Source organism: Corapipo altera, unplaced genomic scaffold, assembly GCF_003945725.1.
Source record: "Corapipo altera isolate COAL_440 unplaced genomic scaffold, ASM394572v1 96, whole genome shotgun sequence".
NCBI classification, from domain to species: domain Eukaryota; kingdom Metazoa; phylum Chordata; class Aves; order Passeriformes; family Pipridae; genus Corapipo; species Corapipo altera.
In genome coordinates this window covers 1,228,053-1,244,533 of record NW_020884962.1, presented here as the reverse complement: position 1 = coordinate 1,244,533, position 16,481 = coordinate 1,228,053, and the positions used below count along the sequence as shown (strand labels likewise).

General features: G+C 67.7%; 4 protein-coding genes across 4 annotated transcripts in view; 3 read left to right on the top strand and 1 right to left on the bottom strand.

The window, feature by feature from the left end:
• Positions 1-7,729, top strand: part of MAP1S (microtubule associated protein 1S) — a 24,529-nt gene extending 16,800 nt beyond the window's left edge. Inside the window, exon 8 of the mRNA XM_027664311.1 lies at positions 7,711-7,729. The gene's annotated coding sequence lies outside the window, so the exon portion shown is untranslated. The remainder of the gene's footprint in view (positions 1-7,710) is intronic.
• FCHO1 (FCH domain only 1) lies at positions 55-2,580 on the top strand (the record flags this gene model as incomplete). Its single annotated transcript, XM_027664216.1, has 7 exons — positions 55-188; positions 269-424; positions 636-768; positions 873-1,072; positions 1,585-1,649; positions 1,731-1,895; positions 2,325-2,580. Coding segments are annotated over 7 exons (876 nt in total), but the record flags the coding sequence as incomplete, so codon positions are not given.
• On the bottom strand, positions 2,600-11,551 carry JAK3 (Janus kinase 3). Its single transcript, XM_027664312.1, has 23 exons — positions 11,350-11,551; positions 10,841-10,964; positions 10,639-10,750; positions 10,049-10,194; positions 9,451-9,733; positions 9,234-9,356; positions 8,989-9,146; positions 8,654-8,765; positions 8,261-8,447; positions 7,584-7,708; positions 7,358-7,501; positions 7,183-7,267; positions 6,958-7,091; positions 6,387-6,525; positions 6,158-6,309; positions 5,807-5,957; positions 5,598-5,737; positions 5,205-5,394; positions 4,991-5,115; positions 4,600-4,772; positions 4,402-4,519; positions 4,172-4,282; positions 2,600-4,080 (listed from the first exon to the last, which is right to left on the bottom strand). The coding sequence occupies exons 1-23, from the start codon at positions 11,549-11,551 to the stop codon at positions 3,964-3,966; spliced, it is 3,351 nt and encodes a 1,116-aa protein (XP_027520113.1). The 3' UTR covers positions 2,600-3,963.
• A 2,102-nt stretch (positions 11,552-13,653) lies between these two features.
• Positions 13,654-16,481, top strand: part of SLC5A5 (solute carrier family 5 member 5) — a 4,892-nt gene continuing 2,064 nt past the window's right edge. The window contains exons 1-9 of the mRNA XM_027664215.1: positions 13,654-14,191; positions 14,292-14,357; positions 14,612-14,663; positions 14,794-14,861; positions 14,942-15,096; positions 15,222-15,362; positions 15,610-15,739; positions 15,999-16,087; positions 16,173-16,285. Coding sequence (XP_027520016.1) covers positions 13,817-14,191; positions 14,292-14,357; positions 14,612-14,663; positions 14,794-14,861; positions 14,942-15,096; positions 15,222-15,362; positions 15,610-15,739; positions 15,999-16,087; positions 16,173-16,285 — 1,189 coding nt within the window. The 5' untranslated portion in view covers positions 13,654-13,816. The remainder of the gene's footprint in view (positions 14,192-14,291; positions 14,358-14,611; positions 14,664-14,793; positions 14,862-14,941; positions 15,097-15,221; positions 15,363-15,609; positions 15,740-15,998; positions 16,088-16,172; positions 16,286-16,481) is intronic.

Here is a 16,481-nt window from a genome sequence, read left to right as displayed (position 1 = left end):
GGGGGGGGCTCATGGGGCACGGGGTGAGGGTCCCACCCGTGCTCTGACCCCCTGTGTGCCCCCCGGCCCCCCCCAGGGCTGTCTCGGGGTCCCAGCCCCGTGGTGCTGGGCTCGCAGGACGCGCTGCCCGTGGCCACCGCCTTCACCGAGTACGTGCACGCCTACTTCAAGGGCCGCGACGCCGACAGGTACAGGGGGGGTCCTGGGGGTCCCCCAACCACTGTGTCCTGCCCGGGGCACCCGCTGACCCCCGACCTGTCCCCAGCAGCTGCCTGGTGAAGGTGACGGGGGAGCTCACCATGTCCTTCCCCGCCGGCATCGTCCGCGTGTTCAGCGGCACCGCGGCCCCCCCAGTGCTCAGCTTCCGACTGCTCAACACGGGGGCCATCGAGCACTTCCTGCCCAACACCGACCTGCTCTACAGGTGGGGAGCCTCGGGGACGCCCTGCACGGCGGGGGGGGCAGCGAGGCGGGGGGCACGGGCACCCTGGGAGAGGGTGGGCGCAGCCACGGGCGACTGGTGATGGGGTACGTGTGGTCCCCGGAGGTCTGGGTGTCCTGGGGAGCCGGTGGGTGCAGCTGGGTATGGGGGGGTGCTGCGTTCTGGGGGTGCCCCTCTGACCCCGTGCCCCCAGCGACCCCTCCCAGAGCGACCCCAGCACCAGGGACTTCTGGCTGAACATGGCAGCGCTGACGGGGCAACTGCAGCGGCAGGCAGAGCAGAGCCCGACCGCCTCCTACTACAACGTGGCTCTGCTCAAGTACCAGGTGAACCCCGGGGGGGGTGTGGGGAGAGCTGGGACCCTCCCCAGCAGCCCCCCTGGAGGGCGGGAGGGTCTGGGTGCCCCCCTGAGCCCCCCCGTGTGCCGCAGTTCTCGCGGCTGGGCCCCGGCTCGGCGCCGCTGCGGCTCTGCGTGCGCTGGGACTGCGCGCCCGGGGCCACGCGGGTCAGCGTCGACTACGGCTACAACGCCGGCGCCCTGGCACTGCCCGTGCCCCTCGCCAACGTCCACGTCCTGCTGCCCGTCGAGGAGCCCCTCACCAACCTCCGGCTGCAGCCCGCGGCCAGCTGGTACCGGGGCAGGGGGTGGGAACCAGCACTGGGGTGGGGACGCACAGCACTGGGGGTCACAGTCCCACCGGGCTGGGAGGGACAGGACTGGAGATCTTGAACCTCCCCAGGGTGGGAAGCACAGGAGGGGGGGTCCCAACCCACCCCCAGAGTGGGAAATGGGTCCCAAACCAGCCCAGAGTGGGAAATGTGGGAGTGGGGGTCCCAAACCTCCCCAGGGTGGGAAATGCAGGACTTGGGGTTCTGAACCTCCTCAGGGTGGGATACACTGAACACCTCTAGAGTGGGAGGCACGGGAGATGGGGGTCCCAAATTCCCCCCAGGGTGGGAGGCACAGGAGATAGGGTTCTAAATCCCTCCAGGATTGGGAGAGGGGGACCCTGAACTGGGAATTTGAGACCCTGAGCTGGGAAATGGGGGTGCTGCCAGGGTGAGGAGGGCAGGGAAGGTGGGTTCAGGATGAAGTGGGGGGAGGGGCTTGGGGGTCTGAGGGCATTCCTGTGTCCCGGCAGGAACCTGGAGGAGAAGAGGCTGCTCTGGAAGCTGCTGGACGTCCCTGGTGCCCCGGGGCAGGGAGGTGAGTCTGTGCCCACCCTGAGGGCATGGGGCAGGGGGATGCAGAGGCCAGACCCCCCCAACCCCTCTGCTGTTCCCCCAGGCTGTGGCCGGCTCTCGGCCAGCTGGGAGCCCCTGGGGGGGCCCAGTAAGCCCAGTCCCGTGGCTGCCCAGTTCAGCAGCGAGGGCAGCACCTTGTCGGGGGTGGAGGTGGAGCTGGCGAGCGCCGGGTACCGGATGTCGCTGGTCAAGAAGAGGTTTGCTACAGGTACAGCTGGGGAGGGGGCACACCCCAGGGGCGTGGGGTCCTTTCCCCACAGCCTTGGTGGGCAGGGGATCCTCTCCCCATCCCCTGTGTCCTGAGGTGCACAGGACAGGGAACAGGGAAGGCTGTTCTTTCCCCAAGGTCCACAGTGGTCCCTTCCTGCTCCCCACGGCCCTGGGGTGCATGAGATCCCTTTGCCAGGGTGCCTGGAGTCCCTTCCTGCAGCACACAGGGTCCCTTCCCTGCTCCCTGTGACCCTGGGGTAGATGGGGTCCCCTCCTCTGTCCCCAAGCTTCAGTCCCCCCTCACTGGGTGATGCCCAACCTGGGAGGGTGCAGGTTGCCCAGCTTGGTGCTGGCATTGAGCCCTGGCCACTTGGCAGTGGTGCCAGGGATGTTCCCCTCACCCCTCCTCACCACCTTTCCTCCACAGGGATCTACCTGGCGGGATCCTGAGCCACCTCCTGCTGGACCCTCTGAGCCCCCCGGGCTTCCCCCTTGGTTGTGTGAACTTGAAACACTGGATGGAGGCCGGCTGGGGAGGGGAGGGGGTGCTGTGGGGTGGGAACCCCCCTTTTCCTCCTCCTTTTCCTCCTCCTCCTCTCCCTGTTCCCCCTTCCCGTGGCTGTCACCGCGTTGGACCCCCCCCCACCCTCCCCCGTGCTGTGAAGGGAGCAGGAGCTGCTCTTTTATTAAACACTTTATTTTCTAATAACCTTTATTTTCTAATAACCTCCTCGTGCCCGTGGGTGGGTGGGTGGCACCAGGCTGGGGGAGGATTCCCACAGGATACTGGTGCCACTGGGATCACTGCTCTGGGAGAGGCTCAGTGTGAGGGTGGCACTGAGCTGGCTCTGCACCGAGGCACTGGGGGAGCTCTGGTGGTCCTGGGGGGGTCTGGGGCTGTGCCCACCCCCTTGGTGCACGACATTCCCAGTTCCTCCGAGCTGCCCGTCCTTCCCGGTGCTGCTCCAGGTCCTGGCAAGTGCCAGGGGAGCCCCAGTGGTCCCCCGACATTTCCTCCTCTTGGCCACTAAATCGCCCCCTGGTGAGCTCCAAGAGGCAGGAGTTGATCCCCAGGACCTGGGGCAGGAATTCTGACGGAGCCTCGTGGGGGTGTTCCCAAGCCCCTGGAATGCTGGGAAGCTCAGCCAGCGGCGGGAGCACGGGGATGTGCTGCAGTGGGATCTCAGGGACACCTCCTGCAACCTGGGGCTGGGGTAGGTGCTGTTCCACCCCTGGCTGGGGGAGCATCTTCTAGGGGGTCTGAGCATCTTTTAGGGCCACTGAGGAGGATCCAGAGCTGGCAGGAAACACCCCAGGACCCCCTGGGCTGTGGTTCCCTCCCAACCCCTGTAGCTGCCGCTCCGTATGGGAAGGGGGACCCCAGGGATGGTCCTGCCAGGAGGACCATGTCTGGAATGCTGAATCCCAGCTCTCGGACTCAGTTCCGCGCTGCTCTGGGCCTGTTCCTGTCTGGTTTCACCCCAAATCTGCCCTCCCGTGGCCAAAGGCGGCAGAGGGAGAAGAAGCGAGTGCGTGTTGTTAATGAGGATTTGGGGGCTGGAGCCTTTCTGAGCGGGCACAGGGAGGACGGGGCTGGTTTTGGGGGGGATCTTGGGCTCAGGGTGGGAGCAAAGGAATCCCCTGACCCCACTGGGGTGGGCATTGACCCCACAGTGCCGAGCTGGGGCTCCCTCACCAGGATGTGCCAGGGCACCCGCTCTCTCCCAGCAGCTCCACGGCAACCAGACGCCCACACTCCCCTTTCCCCACGTGTCCCCTCTCCCCAGGCACGTCCTCACCTCACCCCAGCTGGAAAATTTACCAAACTTTAATTAAATAAGGCTGAATTTGCCATGGTGGAGGCAGGAACAGGGAGAAGGGGGGGGGGGGAAGCCAAGGGGCAGCACGGTGGGGTCTGTGTGCCATGGGAGAGGGGCATGAGGGTCATGTCCCCCCCATGCTGTGCCCCTCAGAGCTCCTTGAAGCATCGTTGTGGCCACAGGGTGCTGAGGAGGGAGGTGGGTGTCCGGGGGTCCCAGCCAGGGGGGAGTTTTGGGGAGGGGGTTCTACCCACGGGCTTTGCTCCGACCATCCCGCAGCGCCTCGATCCTGGGGGACAGCTCCCCAAAAGTGGGCCTGGCACCGGGGGCGAAGGCCCAGCAGCTCATCATCAGCGAGTAGACCTGGGGACAAGGGACAGGGCGGCCATCAGGGGAGCGGGGGGACCCCCAGGACCCCCCCCAGGACCCCCAACAGCCCGGGCAGGGCTCGCACCTCCGCGGGGCAGCCGGACGGCACCGGGAGGCGCCGGTTGTCCTTGAGGAGCTCCAGCAAGTGGCAGATGATCTGCGCCGGTTTCCCGGTGCCCATCATCCGGAGGAATTCCTGCGGGGGCGGCCGTCGGCACCGGGATCAGCCGGGGGGGGGGGGGTTCGTACCACAGGTAACAGACCCCAGCCCCGGGGAGGGGGGCACAGCAGGACCCCAGCCCGGGGGGGTCTCACCTCTGAGGGGCTCTTGCTCTTGTTGCTGTAAGTGAAGAGCTCGTAGAGCAGGACCCCGAAGCTCCAGGTGTCGGATGCGCAGGAGAAGACGTTGTCTGCCAGGGATTCAGGAGCGTACCTGCCGGAGGGGAGACGCTAAGCACCGGACCCAGCTGGGATTGCAGCCCCCTGTGCCCCCCCCCGTGCTCCCCCTCTCACCAGAAGACGGGGCTCTGGCCGGGCTCCCGCACCACGTAATAGTCCTTGTCCTGCGGGAGCAGCTTGGCCAGCCCGAAATCCCCGATCTTGACGTGGCTCTCGCTCTCCACCAGGATGTTCCTGCTGGCCAGGTCCCGGTGCACGCAGCGCTGCGCCCCCAGGTACTCCATGCCCTGCCGGGATGGAATGCTCACGGGAACCGGGACCCAGGAGCATCCCCGGGGGGCTGGATGGGACCACATCCCAGCCGGACCACGGCCCCTTGAGTGAGCATCCCTGGGGGCTCGTCCTGGCTGGATCACGACCCCCCGGGTGATCTACGGCACTGTTCCACCCCCACCCACCCTGGGAGAGCAGGACCCTCGCTGCCGCCACCCCCCGGCGACCCCACCTTGCAGATCTGCCAGGCGTAGAGGAGCAGCGCCCTGTGGTCCAGGCGGGGCTGGTTCTTCTGCAGGTAATCCCGCAGGCAGCCGTTGGGCAGGAATTCCATCACCAGCCGCAGCCCCCGCCATCCTGGAGCCACATCCGTCACCCTCCGGCCGGGGTTTGGGCAGAGCCGGGGTGTGGGATCCCTGCCCGCCCCCTGCCCGCCCCGTGCTCACCCCGGCTGTAGCAGACGCCGCGGTAGCGGACGATGAAGTCGTGCTGCAGAGAGTGCAGGATCTGGATCTCCCGCTCGAAATCCCGCAGCTCCTTGGCCGAGTCCTGCTGCAGCTTCTTCACCGCCACCAGCTCGCCCGTGCTGTCCCCCAGGGGGTCGTAGCGGCACAGCTCCACGCTCCCAAAATTACCCTGCGGGTAGGGGGAGGGCCGGGCTGGGGTGAGGGATGTGCCCCAGAGCCCTCCCCCCATTATTCCCAGTGCCTGTTATCCCTCCCAAGATCCCGCTCTCGGGGCACAATCCAAGCGTTTCTCAGCAAAGCAAGGATGTTCCACGCCCCGAATCAGGTGAGGGAGGAGGGGGTGCACTGAGGTTTGGGGTTCAGGGCCCAAACCTTTCCCAGCAGTGAGATGTACTTGAGGTGCCGCTCCTGGAAGTGCTCGGGGTCCCGGCTCACGGCCAGGGGCTCGTGTCCCCACAGGCTGTCCCGGAGCGCCACGTCCGCGGGGGACAGGTCCGACAGCAGCTCGTAGTCTGGGGGAGGCGGGTGGTGAGGGCGCTGTGGGGGTCCCCCGTGCCCCCCTCCCCAGCCCCGGGGCCCACCGGAGGTGATGAGGCTGTTGAGGTCGCGGATGAGGGCGCGGAAGCAGGGCCGGCGCTGGGGCTCGTATTCCATGCACTGGGCCATGAGCGTGGCCAGCTCCGGCCACTTGGGAGCCGGGAGCTGCAGCTGGCTCTGGTAGAAATCCAGCTTCTGCAGGGGCGGGAAGGGGGGGCCCGGGGTGGCTGTGGGGTGTCTGGGGCCGCCTCGAACAGCCCCTGAACAGCCCCAAAGCTGGGGGAGTGAGCGGGGCCCGGGTGCAGCAGGACAGGGCAGGAGGACGGGGCAGGAGGGTTGGGATGCACTGGGAAGGATCAGGAGGGTCAGGATTCAGGGGGCTGGGGCAGCCTCACCTTCTGGGGCTCCAGCAGGCTCAGGGGCATGTTCCCACCACTGAAGATCTCCCAGAGGGTCACCCCGAAGCTCCACTTGTCAGCGGGCAGTGCCAGGCTCTTGGGATCCCGGACGCACTCGGGGGCCACCCAGGGGATCCTCTGCACCAGCACTGGGGGGGGGACGGCCCTGCTCAGCACCTGGGGGGGGCCCAGCAATCCCAGACCCCCCAGGACCCCTAGCACTCACTGTCTGGGGCCAGGACGGTGACGCTGACCCCGGGGTCGTTGAGCTTGATGAACGGGGGGGTCCCTGTGGCCGCGTCCCCCTCCCGCGCCAGCAGCACCTTCTTGGCAGAGACGTTCCCGTGGGTGATCTTCTTGTCCTCCTGGAGGGGGGGGAAGAGGGACCAGGACCCTCGGTGTGGCCCCACCCATGGGGGGATGTGTGGAGGCACAGGACATGGATGCATGGGAGCATGGGATAGATGGGATCCATGGGACATGGATGTGTGGGAGCTGTGGGGTATGGATAGATGGGAGTCATGGGACAGGGATGTGGGGGGGTTATAGGATATGGATATGTGGGAACTGTGGGATTATGGATACATGGGAGCTGTGGGCCATGGACTTGTGGGGGCCATGGGACACGGATGCCCGGGAGCTGTGGATGTGTGTGGGATGTGTGCCAGGGATGCACAGCTGATGCAGGAGGCGGGTGAGCCAGACCCAGAGGACGTGGATGCCTGGAAACCGTGGGATGAGGGCAGAGAACAGCAGGACACACGGACCGTGGGACACGGGCACTCGGAGCCGCTCACCAGGTAGTTGAGGGCATAGGCCAACTGCTTGGCCACCGTCAGCTTCCAGCTGGTGGTCACCGAGCCCTCGCCCTGCTTCTTGCGCAGGTAGAGGTCCAGGGGGCCGTGCCGGACGAACTCCTGCACCATCACACCTGGGGGATGTGGGGGGTCACCCGGGGCACGGCAGGGCTGGGCACTCCCTGTGCTCCCCCGGGCACTCCCTGTGCTCCCCCGGGCACTCACTGTCCTTCCCGAGGCTGACACCGTGCAGCAGGACCAGGTGCTTGTGGGAGAGCTGGCTCATGGTGCTGGCTGCCTCCAGGAAGGACTGGGAGTGGGACAGGCGGCTCAGGGGGGGCTCCTGGGGACGCCCCTCATCCCCCAGTGCCACCGCGGGGGGGCTGTGCCACCCCCTCACCTCGGAGCAGTTGCGGTGGCTGCTGTCCATGACCTTGAGCACCACGGTGGTCTGGTGGGGCCCGTCCCCCTCCTCCTGCTCCTCCTGGTCCCGCTTGACGCCCTTGTAGATCTGGGTGAAGGAGCCCTGGCCAAGGCTCTCGCCCTGCAGGGACAGGGGGATGGTCCTGGGGGGTCCCTGTCCCTGTGCCCCCCCCCCGACCCACCGCCCTGGGCCCCCCCTGTACCCGTGTCAGGCTCTGGGGGTCGATCTTGTGGAACATCATCTGGTGGAGGCTGCGGCGCCGGGGGGCCGGGGGGGAGCCGGGGGGCGGGGGGGCCCCACTCCGAACGATCAGCAGGTTGGACTTCTCTGGGGGGGGGGGGGACACAGGCCGTGAGGGGGGGCAGGGCAGGGGGCACCTGCCTGGTGACCTCACACAGCCGCTCTGTGATGTCACACGGCCGCTCCGTGACGTCACAGAGCAGCTGTGAGGTCACACAGGCCCCGCTGTGATGTCATGGTCCATCCTGTGACCTCGTAGACAGCTCTGTGATGTCACACAGGCCCAGCTGTGACATCATGGTCTGTCCTGTGACCTCACAGCCTGCTCTGTGATGTCACACAGCAGCTCTATGGCACAGCCTACCCTCTCATGTCACACAGCCCCCCTCTGTGATGTCACAGCCCGCTCTGTGACCTCACACATCTCACTTTTCAGTGTCCCACAGCAGCTGTGTGCTGTCACACCGTCCCCTCTATGGTGTCATAGGTCACCCTGTGGCCTCCCAGCCCACTCTGTGATGTCACAGCCCAATCTGTGACCTCACACAACCCGTTCTGTGACGCCACACAGCTCCCCCATGACATCACAGCCGTTCTGTGACCTCACAGCCCCCTCTCTGTGACGTCCCCTGTTGTCACCTTTGGGGCGGGGTGGGCAGCAGGCCCCCAGGTGCATCCGGGCCCCCTCTGCCTGCAGCCCCCGGCGCCCGTAGGTGCCCAGCAGCTCCCGCAGGCTGCAGAACCTCCGCGACACCCCCGACAGCCAGAAGTGTCCCTCCTCATCCCTGCGGATCTGGCACCGCCTGTAATCCTGCCCGGAGCGGGTCTGTGGGGGGATCAGTCGGGATCAGCAGCGTGGGGACCGCCCCCAGAGCCCCCCAAACCCCTCCTGCCCTGCTGGTGCCCGCAGCAGCCCCGGGCTGTGCCCATCCCACCGTGGGTGGCACCAGGTCAGTGTTTCCCTCTCTCCCGGTGACGGGACCCCCACAGTCCCGGACCCCCGGAGCCCCCGGTGCAGGGGGGGGGTCTCACCTGGACACAGACGGTCAGCAGGTAACTGTCGAAGTCCTGGGGGCTGCGGCGCAGCAGGTACAGCCCCGGGGGGCTCCCGGCCGCCTTCAGCTTGCTCACAGCGAACTCGGCGCTGTGAAAGGCAGGGCTGGGGGTGGATCCGGCTCTGGGACACCCCCGGGGACCCCCACTGCCCTCCTCTCCCCATCGTGGGACCCCCACTGCCCTCCCCTCCCCACCGTGTCCCCCCCTCCCCAGTGAAGGGGGTGGGGACCTCTCCCCGCAGCTCCCCCCGGGTGACCCCTTCCCCTGTCACCTGCGGGTTGGGGTTGGCGAGGGGGGGTCCCGGCACCCACCTGATGGGCCCGTGGCACTGGTTCTCCACGTCCTCCAGGAGCCGGGGAGGGGCCACCTCCTTGCAGAAGTAGTGCTGGGCATCCGCCGTCAGCCGGTAGTAGCCGTCGATGAGAGCCACGAAGGAACGAGCCTCCCGCAGCGTCGGGAACTCCACCTCCTGGGGCAGGGTGGGGAGGGGATGAGGGTCAGCTCCACATCCCCCCAAGCCCCCCGGGGGGCTCCCCAGCCCACCCCCGCGGCTCACCAGCACGCGGTTGTCCACCTTGGTGAGGGTGACGAGCCGGGTCTCCGCGGGGCCGCCCTCCCCGCCCGCCTGCTTGATGCTGATGTCGGCGATGTCGGGGAAGTCGCAGAAGTGCTGGCGGTTCTGCGGGGTGACAAACGGCGTGACAGCCGCGCTCCCCCCACCCCATCCCACCGCGGGACCCCCACCGCAAGCCCCCCCCGCTCCACCCCGGCACCTCGGAGCCGCCGCAGCTCCAGGACACGCCGCTCTCCCCGGCCACGTGGATGGTGATGCCCGCGGGGGACCCGGGGGAGCGGACACGGAAACTCTCCTCGGCCCGGCGGCGCTGCAGCCGCTCCAGGTCCAGCAGGTACTTGAGCTTCAGGTGGGGCCCGTCGGTCTGGCAGCCCCCGAGCTTCCGCAGGGATTTGCTGAAGCGGCGCCGGATGCGCTTGCGGGTGAGGAAGTTGTGCTGCTGGATCTGGCTCCGCAGCGGCTCCGGGATGCAGGACTTGTAGCTGCCGGGGACGGGAGGCACAGGGGGGTGACGGGGTGTCCGCAGGGATGCCAGGTGTTCCCCAGGGATGCCAGGCGTTCCCCAGGGATGCCAGGTGTTCCCCAGGGATGCCAGATGTTCCCCAAGGATGCCAGGCGTTCCCCAAGGATGCCAGGTGTTCCCCAGGGATACCAGGTGTTCCCCATGGTTGTTGGACTGTCCCCATGGATGCCAGGCTGTCTCTATGGGTGTCACTGTACCCAGAGGTGCCAGGCTGTCCCCATGGATGCCAGGCTGTCCCATGAGTGCCCCACTGTGCCCCCAGCCCCCAGCTCACCTGACGTGGCTGCAGACCTGGTCGGGGCTCTGCCTCTCCTCCTTGGCGATGCGCAGCATGTCCAGCAGGGCCAGGCCCAGGCACTCCTCCTGCGTGGGCAGGCTCAGCCCCACGGCCACGCGGCCCTCTACGAAGTCACTGCGGGACTGGGGGGAACACGAGGGTTTGGGGGGGTTCTCCCACCTCCTGCCATGCCAGGACACCCGAGGCACCACAGGACCCCCAGTCTGTGGCACCACATACTGTCCCCCTGTCCCAGTGCCCACATGAGTCACATCCCGCCCTGGGCTCTGGTTTCCTGCTGCTTCCCCGGCTCTGTCCCTGGGGCAGGGACCACCCAGGGGACACAGTGACCCCCATGTCAGCAACCTGGGGTGCCCCACGAGCACCTCCAGGTGAGCCAGGTAAGAGGATCCACATCCTGCAGGGACCTGTGGGTGCTGGAGGAGGAGGAGGAGAGTGGCACAGCCCAGGGCGATGAAGGCATCACTGCACCGAGGTCAACACGCACCACACACCCGAGAAGCCACACAGGACCCCACCTGCGGTGCCAGGAGTCAGGGGCAGAGGTGCCACCTGGCAGGGCTCACCTGGGCGAACAGGTAATCGATGACAGGGTAGTCCAGGATGGGGCTGGCCCGGTCATTCAGCAGCTGGAAGCGGTGGGACTGTCCCAGTCCACACCAGTTGGGGAAGAAGAACCTGATGGGGCCGGCGGGGGGGTCTCAGCACTGCGTCCCCCAGAGCACAGAACCCACCAGAGGGTCCCGGGGGGCTGTGCTGGGGCTGTACCTGATCCTGTACACCACGACCTGGCTGCTGGACTCGTCCACGGTGAAGAGGTGGTTGGGGGGGAACCAGCAGCTCAGATCCTCCGTGGCCAGGGCGAAGAGCGGGTGGCACACGGGCAGCACACCTGGGGGTGGAGGGCGGGGCTGGGACCCCCAGCCAGGAGGGGCACGGGACCCAGGGCTGGGACCACCATCCCACAGCCAGTACCCTGAGCCCACAGCCCCGAACCAGAGCCTGTGGCCAGTAACCTGAACCCACAGCCAGGATCCCATGCCCATGGCCGGCTGCCCAGCCCCACGGTTGGCACACCAAGCTGCTGCCCAGCCCCACAGTTGGCACCCTGAGCTGCTGCCCAGCCCCATGGTTGGCACCTGAGCTGCTGCCCAGCCCCACAATTGGCACACCAAGCTGCTGCCCAGCCCCACGGTTGGCACACCAAGCTGCTGCCCAGCCCCACAGTTGGCACCCCGAGCTTCTGCCCAGCCCCACGATCAGCACCCCGGGCTCACCGCAGGCCTTGGCCGCGCGCACACAGAGCTCCTCGGCCGTGAACTCGCCGCAGCTGAAGGTGAGGGCACCGGGGGGGCTGCGTGGGGCGGGTGCCCGGGGGTACAGGAGCACCCGCAGGGTGCCGGTCTTGCCGGGCTCGGCTGAGGAGAGGCTGCAGGAGCGGCCCCCGATCAGCGGCGTGTCCTCGCCCAGCGGGGCCATGGCGGGCGCTGCAGGGGAAAAGTGGGGCTCAGAGTGACCCCCCGGCCCCACGGCTCCCCTTCCCTGCCTTTCCCTCCTCATCCTCCCTGGGGTTAAACCCCGCGATGGAACCCGCGGCACCCCCGGGGCTGGGATCGGCCCCTCCTGGGAGGGATGAAGGGGAAACTGAGTCCTGAGGTGGGATAACCCCCCTCCCACCCTGTCCCACAGCCGCTCCTGCCCTGCCCCATTGTGCAGGGAGGGCTCAGCTCCATCCCCTGGAGCCCATGTGGTACCTCTGCCGTGCCCGGGAGGGGTCCCGGGCAGGGTGTGCTGCCAGACCGGGGCTCTGGGGGTGCGTAGGTGGCTGCGAGTGAAGGAGAGAGACAAAAAGTCCCCCGGGTGACTTCCTTCCTGCCCGAGGCCTCCCCGGCGCGTGGCTTCCTGGCAGGGGAGGGGGGACCAGGGGAGACACCCCAGGGTGCGGGGATGGGGTGGAGTGATGGGCAGGGAGCCTGGGCACGCCCTGGGCACCCCAAGAGACCCCTGTCCTGGTGCTGTGGGTACCACAGGGGTAGGTGATGCTCTACCAGGACATCCCTTCCCAGGGCGAGGGCCTGGGTGCTGCCTGCCCCCTCCCTGCACCCCCTTGCTGGGACCCTCAGTGCCCCAGTGACAGCCCTGTCCCCTCTCCCCTGTCGTGCCCCGGGTGCCACGGTGGTGCTGGGCGTGTGCCGGGCCCGGTGCCGTGTGGTGTCACACGTACCTGCTGCAGGATGTGGCCAAATCTTGGCGTTTTTCCCCTGGAGCTGCTCCAACCAGCTCGGGGAGGTGTGGAAGGGATCCTGCCCCGCCCTGGCCCCCGGGGACAGGTGATGGGGACAGTGTCACCAGGGCTGGAGGAAGGGCCCAGGGACCCTCCTCTGCCCCACGGAGGGGATGGCCCCCCTCTGGTGACACCTTGGAAGTGACAGTGACCCCGTGGTGACACCTTGGAGGTGACAATGCCCCTGTGGTGACATGTCAGAGTGGACAATACCCCCATGATGATGCTTTGGAGGGGACAGTGACCTCCTGGTGGTGCCTCAGAGGTGACAGTGCCCTTGTGGTGATGCTTTGGAGGGGATGATCGCCTTTCAGTGATGCCTCAGAGGGGACGGTGCCCCAGTGGTGACACCTTGGGGGGGACCGTGCCTCGATGGTGGAATCTGTGCCCCTGCATCAGCTCCGTCCCCACATCAGGGCTCTGATGTGCCAAATCAGTCCCAAATCTGATCTCAGCCCCGGGGCTTAGGGCAGAGAGGTGGAAATCCCCAAACCTGTCTGAGGGCCAGGCGGGACAAAGCGGTGTTTGTGCCAGGGAATGAGGAAGCCAGGCCAGCCCCACGCCCGGTGCCACGTCAAATCCCAGAGCCAGAGCTGTCCCCGCGCTCCCGGGGGTCAGTGCCCGGCTCCCTCCGGGATCTGGATGCGGCGGCAGCGCCGGGGCCGTGAGCGGAGCAGGGGGCACGGCAGGGAAGGGGTTATGGCTGCGGCCCCCGATGGCTCCGTCCTCCCCACGGAGGGTCCCTCCTCGACGGCCTGAACCTGCCTCCCGCCGTCCCCCCGCCCCACGGGCTGGAGCAGCTCGAGGCACAGCCTTCCCTCCACGCCCCCCGAGGACATCACAGCAGCCTCTGGGACCCGCCAAGGCCCCCCAGGGACCCCCGGGCAGCCCCCGCTCCGCTCCTCAGCCTCGGCAGCCGGTCCGTCCCGCTCCGCAGGCAGCTGCCTGCAAACAACCTGCTTTTCTCTGGGTAAAGGTTTTCTTTGGGTTTGTTTTTCCCCCTCCCTCGGCTGGAGATAAATTTGGCTCTGCCGGAGGCTCTGCCCCTCCTTGTTTGGGCTGGTTGGGGAGGGGTCGCTCCCTCCCCTCTTTCCCTCCCTCCCGGACGTGTCCTTTGGGTGCCAACGTTTCCCCGGAGCAGCTGGACCAGGCGCTGCCTCTCTTGGCTCCAGAGCGGGAGGTCTCGGGGTAATTCCCACGCCAAATTCGGGTTGTCCCTCGTGCAGTCCCTTCGCAGCCCTTGGCACAGACCTGGCCCGGGACGGGTGCGAAGGGAACAGGGCGGGACAGGGCCCTGCTCCCCAATCCGCGCTCCCTCCTTCCCGCACGAGGTGTTGAGCAATAATTCCAAGGAATTTTCTCACCCTCCAGCGGTGTCTCCGCGTCCTGGCCTAGCCGTGGGTGCCGTGTCCCCGTCCTCCCGCGGTTGCCCGGTTTGGGGCTCCCCCCGTGCCACGGCCATGCCAGCCCCGACGGGGAGCCCGGAGATCCGGGCTGCGGAGCGTCTCACCTTCAGCCTCTGGGACTACGGAGTCTTCGGGCTGATGCTGCTCATCTCCACGGGCATCGGGCTCTTCCACGGCCTCGCCAGGGGCGGCCAGAAGACCTCGGAGGACTTTTTCACGGGGGGCCGGCGCATGTCGGCGCTGCCCGTGGGGCTCTCGCTCTCCGCCAGCTTCATGTCGGCCATCCAGGTGCTGGGAGTGCCGGCGGAGGCGTTCCGGTACGGCGCCAAATTCCTCTGGATGTGCATGGCACAGCTCATCAACTCCCTGCTCACCGCCCAGCTCTTCCTGCCCGTCTTCTACCGCCTGGGGCTCACCAGCACCTACGAGGTGGGCACGGGGCTGGGTGGGCACGCGGGGATCCCGCCCTGGGGTGGCCCCCGCTGCCGGGACGGCCCCGACGTGCTCGGTGTCCTTGTCCTTGTCCCAGTACCTGGAGCGGCGGTTCAGCAGGAGCGTCCGGCTGTGCGGGACCCTGCAGTACGTGGTGGCCACGGTGCGTGCCGGCGGTGCGGGGTTGGGATGGGAACGCGGGGAGGGGCTCGGACCCGGCCGTGCTGGCGCTGCCCTGAGCCCCTGGGGAGCGTCCTTGGGTCCCGTGCTCGTGTTTTCCCTGGCTCCGAGCGCGCAGCTCCCGGCGGGAGCCCTGTTTTGAGTGAAAACCGCAGTGTTTTCCCAGCGCCGTCACCCTCTGTCCCCGTCCCCGCGGTGCCGGAGGGACGCGGTGCTGACCCCCCTCTCTTCCCACAGATGCTCTACACAGGGATCGTCATCTACGCCCCCGCCCTGATCCTCAACCAAGGTGTGTGTGTGTGGGGCTGCTCCCCGGCGTGTCCCTGTCCCTGTCCCTGCGCGGGGGACACCCCGGCCCTGTCCCACTGCGGGTGACATTTCACCCGGGGCTCTGCTCAGCACCGTCCCTTCCCCTCCAGTGACCGGGCTGGACATCTGGGCCTCCCTGCTCTCCACCGGGGTCATCTGCACCTTCTACACCACCATCGTGAGTGGGGGAGCCCCCGGGGGGGGGTCCCGGTGGCCCTGGGGGTCCCTGGTGGTCACCATCAGCTCCGTCTGGCGCAGGGTGGGATGAAGGCTGTCATCTGGACCGACGTCTTCCAGGTCTTTGTCATGCTCTCGGGCTTCATCGCCATTGTCATCCGGGGGTCTCTGCTGGTGGGGGGTCCTGCCAAGGTGCTGGGCATCGCTGCCAACAACTCCAGGATAAACTTTGGAGAGTGAGTCCCCCCACCCTGTGGTGTGCAGACCCCGCTCCCCCTGCCCTGAGGTGCTTCCCCAGGGTGCTGGGGGGGGGGGTGGTGCCAGCCCACCCCTCACCCTGGCACTGTGCCACCGTGCCCAGCTTCAACCCAGACCCGCGGAGCCGGTACACGGTGTGGACCTTCCTGCTGGGCGGGACCCTGGTCTGGCTCTCCATGTACGGCGTCAACCAGGCCCAAGTGCAGCGCTACGTGGCCTGCAGGACCGAGAGGGAGGCCAAGATGTGAGTCCAGGGGGCCTGGGATTGCCTGGATCCTGCTCTGTGAGTTTGTCCCCTAAGGGAGAGCGGTGCCTGTACCCCTGCATGGACCCTGTGGCCCTGCACAGACCCTACACAGGCCCTATATGAACCCCTATACACCCCTGAACGGACCCTGTATGAACCTGGCACCGCTGCACAGCCCCTGCAGCCCTGCCCGGCCCCCACACCCAGCCGGGCCCCCTCCTCACCCCCCTCCCTGTGCTCACAGGGCGCTGCTGGTGAATCAAGTGGGGCTGTTCTGCATCGTCTCCAGCGCGGTCGCCTGTGGCCTCGTCATGTTTGCCCTCTACAAGGACTGTGACCCCCTCCTGGCTGGCGCCATCGCTGCCCCCGACCAGGTACCAGCCTCTCCAGGATCCCCGGGGGCAGCGGGGTGGGAGGACGAGGGTGTTGAAGGGGACATTGGGGTCCCCCTCATGCCAGCCCCTCGAGGACCCCCCAAGACAGGAGGGTGGGAGGGTGAGGGGGTCAGAGGGGGTCTTGGGGTGCCCTGGGGTCCTGCCCTCCTGAGCACCCCCTGTGGGCAGCAGGGTAGGAGAGGGTGTTCAGGTCCCCTGGGGTCCTGCCCTGGGGTCCTGCAGCCCCCTCTCCCTGCAGTACATGCCCTACCTGGTCCTGGACATCTTCGAGACCACCCCGGGGGTGCCGGGGCTGTTCCTGGCCTGTGCCTACAGCGGGACCCTCAGGTGAGCACAGGGGTCCCCAGGGGAGGGGGTGCCCCCCCTGCTCCCCCCGTGGGGACCGGGGCTGAGCAGTGCCCCCTGCCCCCAGCACGGCCTCCACCTCCATCAACGCCATGGCCGCCGTCACCGTGGAGGATTTCGTGAAGCCGCGGCTGCCCTCGCTGTCCCCCAGGAAGCTCACGCTCATCTCCAAGGGGCTCTGTGAGTGCCCCCGGCCGGGCCCTGCCACCCCAGCCTGGCATGTGCCGTGCTGTGCCAGGCCCTGCCACCCCAGCCTGGCATGTGCCGTGCTGTGCCAGGCCCTGCCATGCTAAGCCCCTCCACCCCGGGACATGCCATCCCATCCCATCCCATCCCATCCCATCCCATCCCATCCCATCCCATCCCATCCCATCCC

Coding starts and splice junctions, on each gene's coding strand:
- JAK3 (XM_027664312.1), bottom strand. CDS start 11,551: ATGGCCCCGCTGGGCGAGGACACGCCGCTGATCGGGGGCCGCTCCTGC. Junction 5,116..5,204: donor CGGCGTCTGCTACAGCCGGG/GTGAGCACGGGG, acceptor ATGTGGCTCCAG/GATGGCGGGGGCTGCGGCTG. Junction 4,081..4,171: donor CGTCCGGCTGCCCCGCGGAG/GTGCGAGCCCTG, acceptor CCTTGTCCCCAG/GTCTACTCGCTGATGATGAG.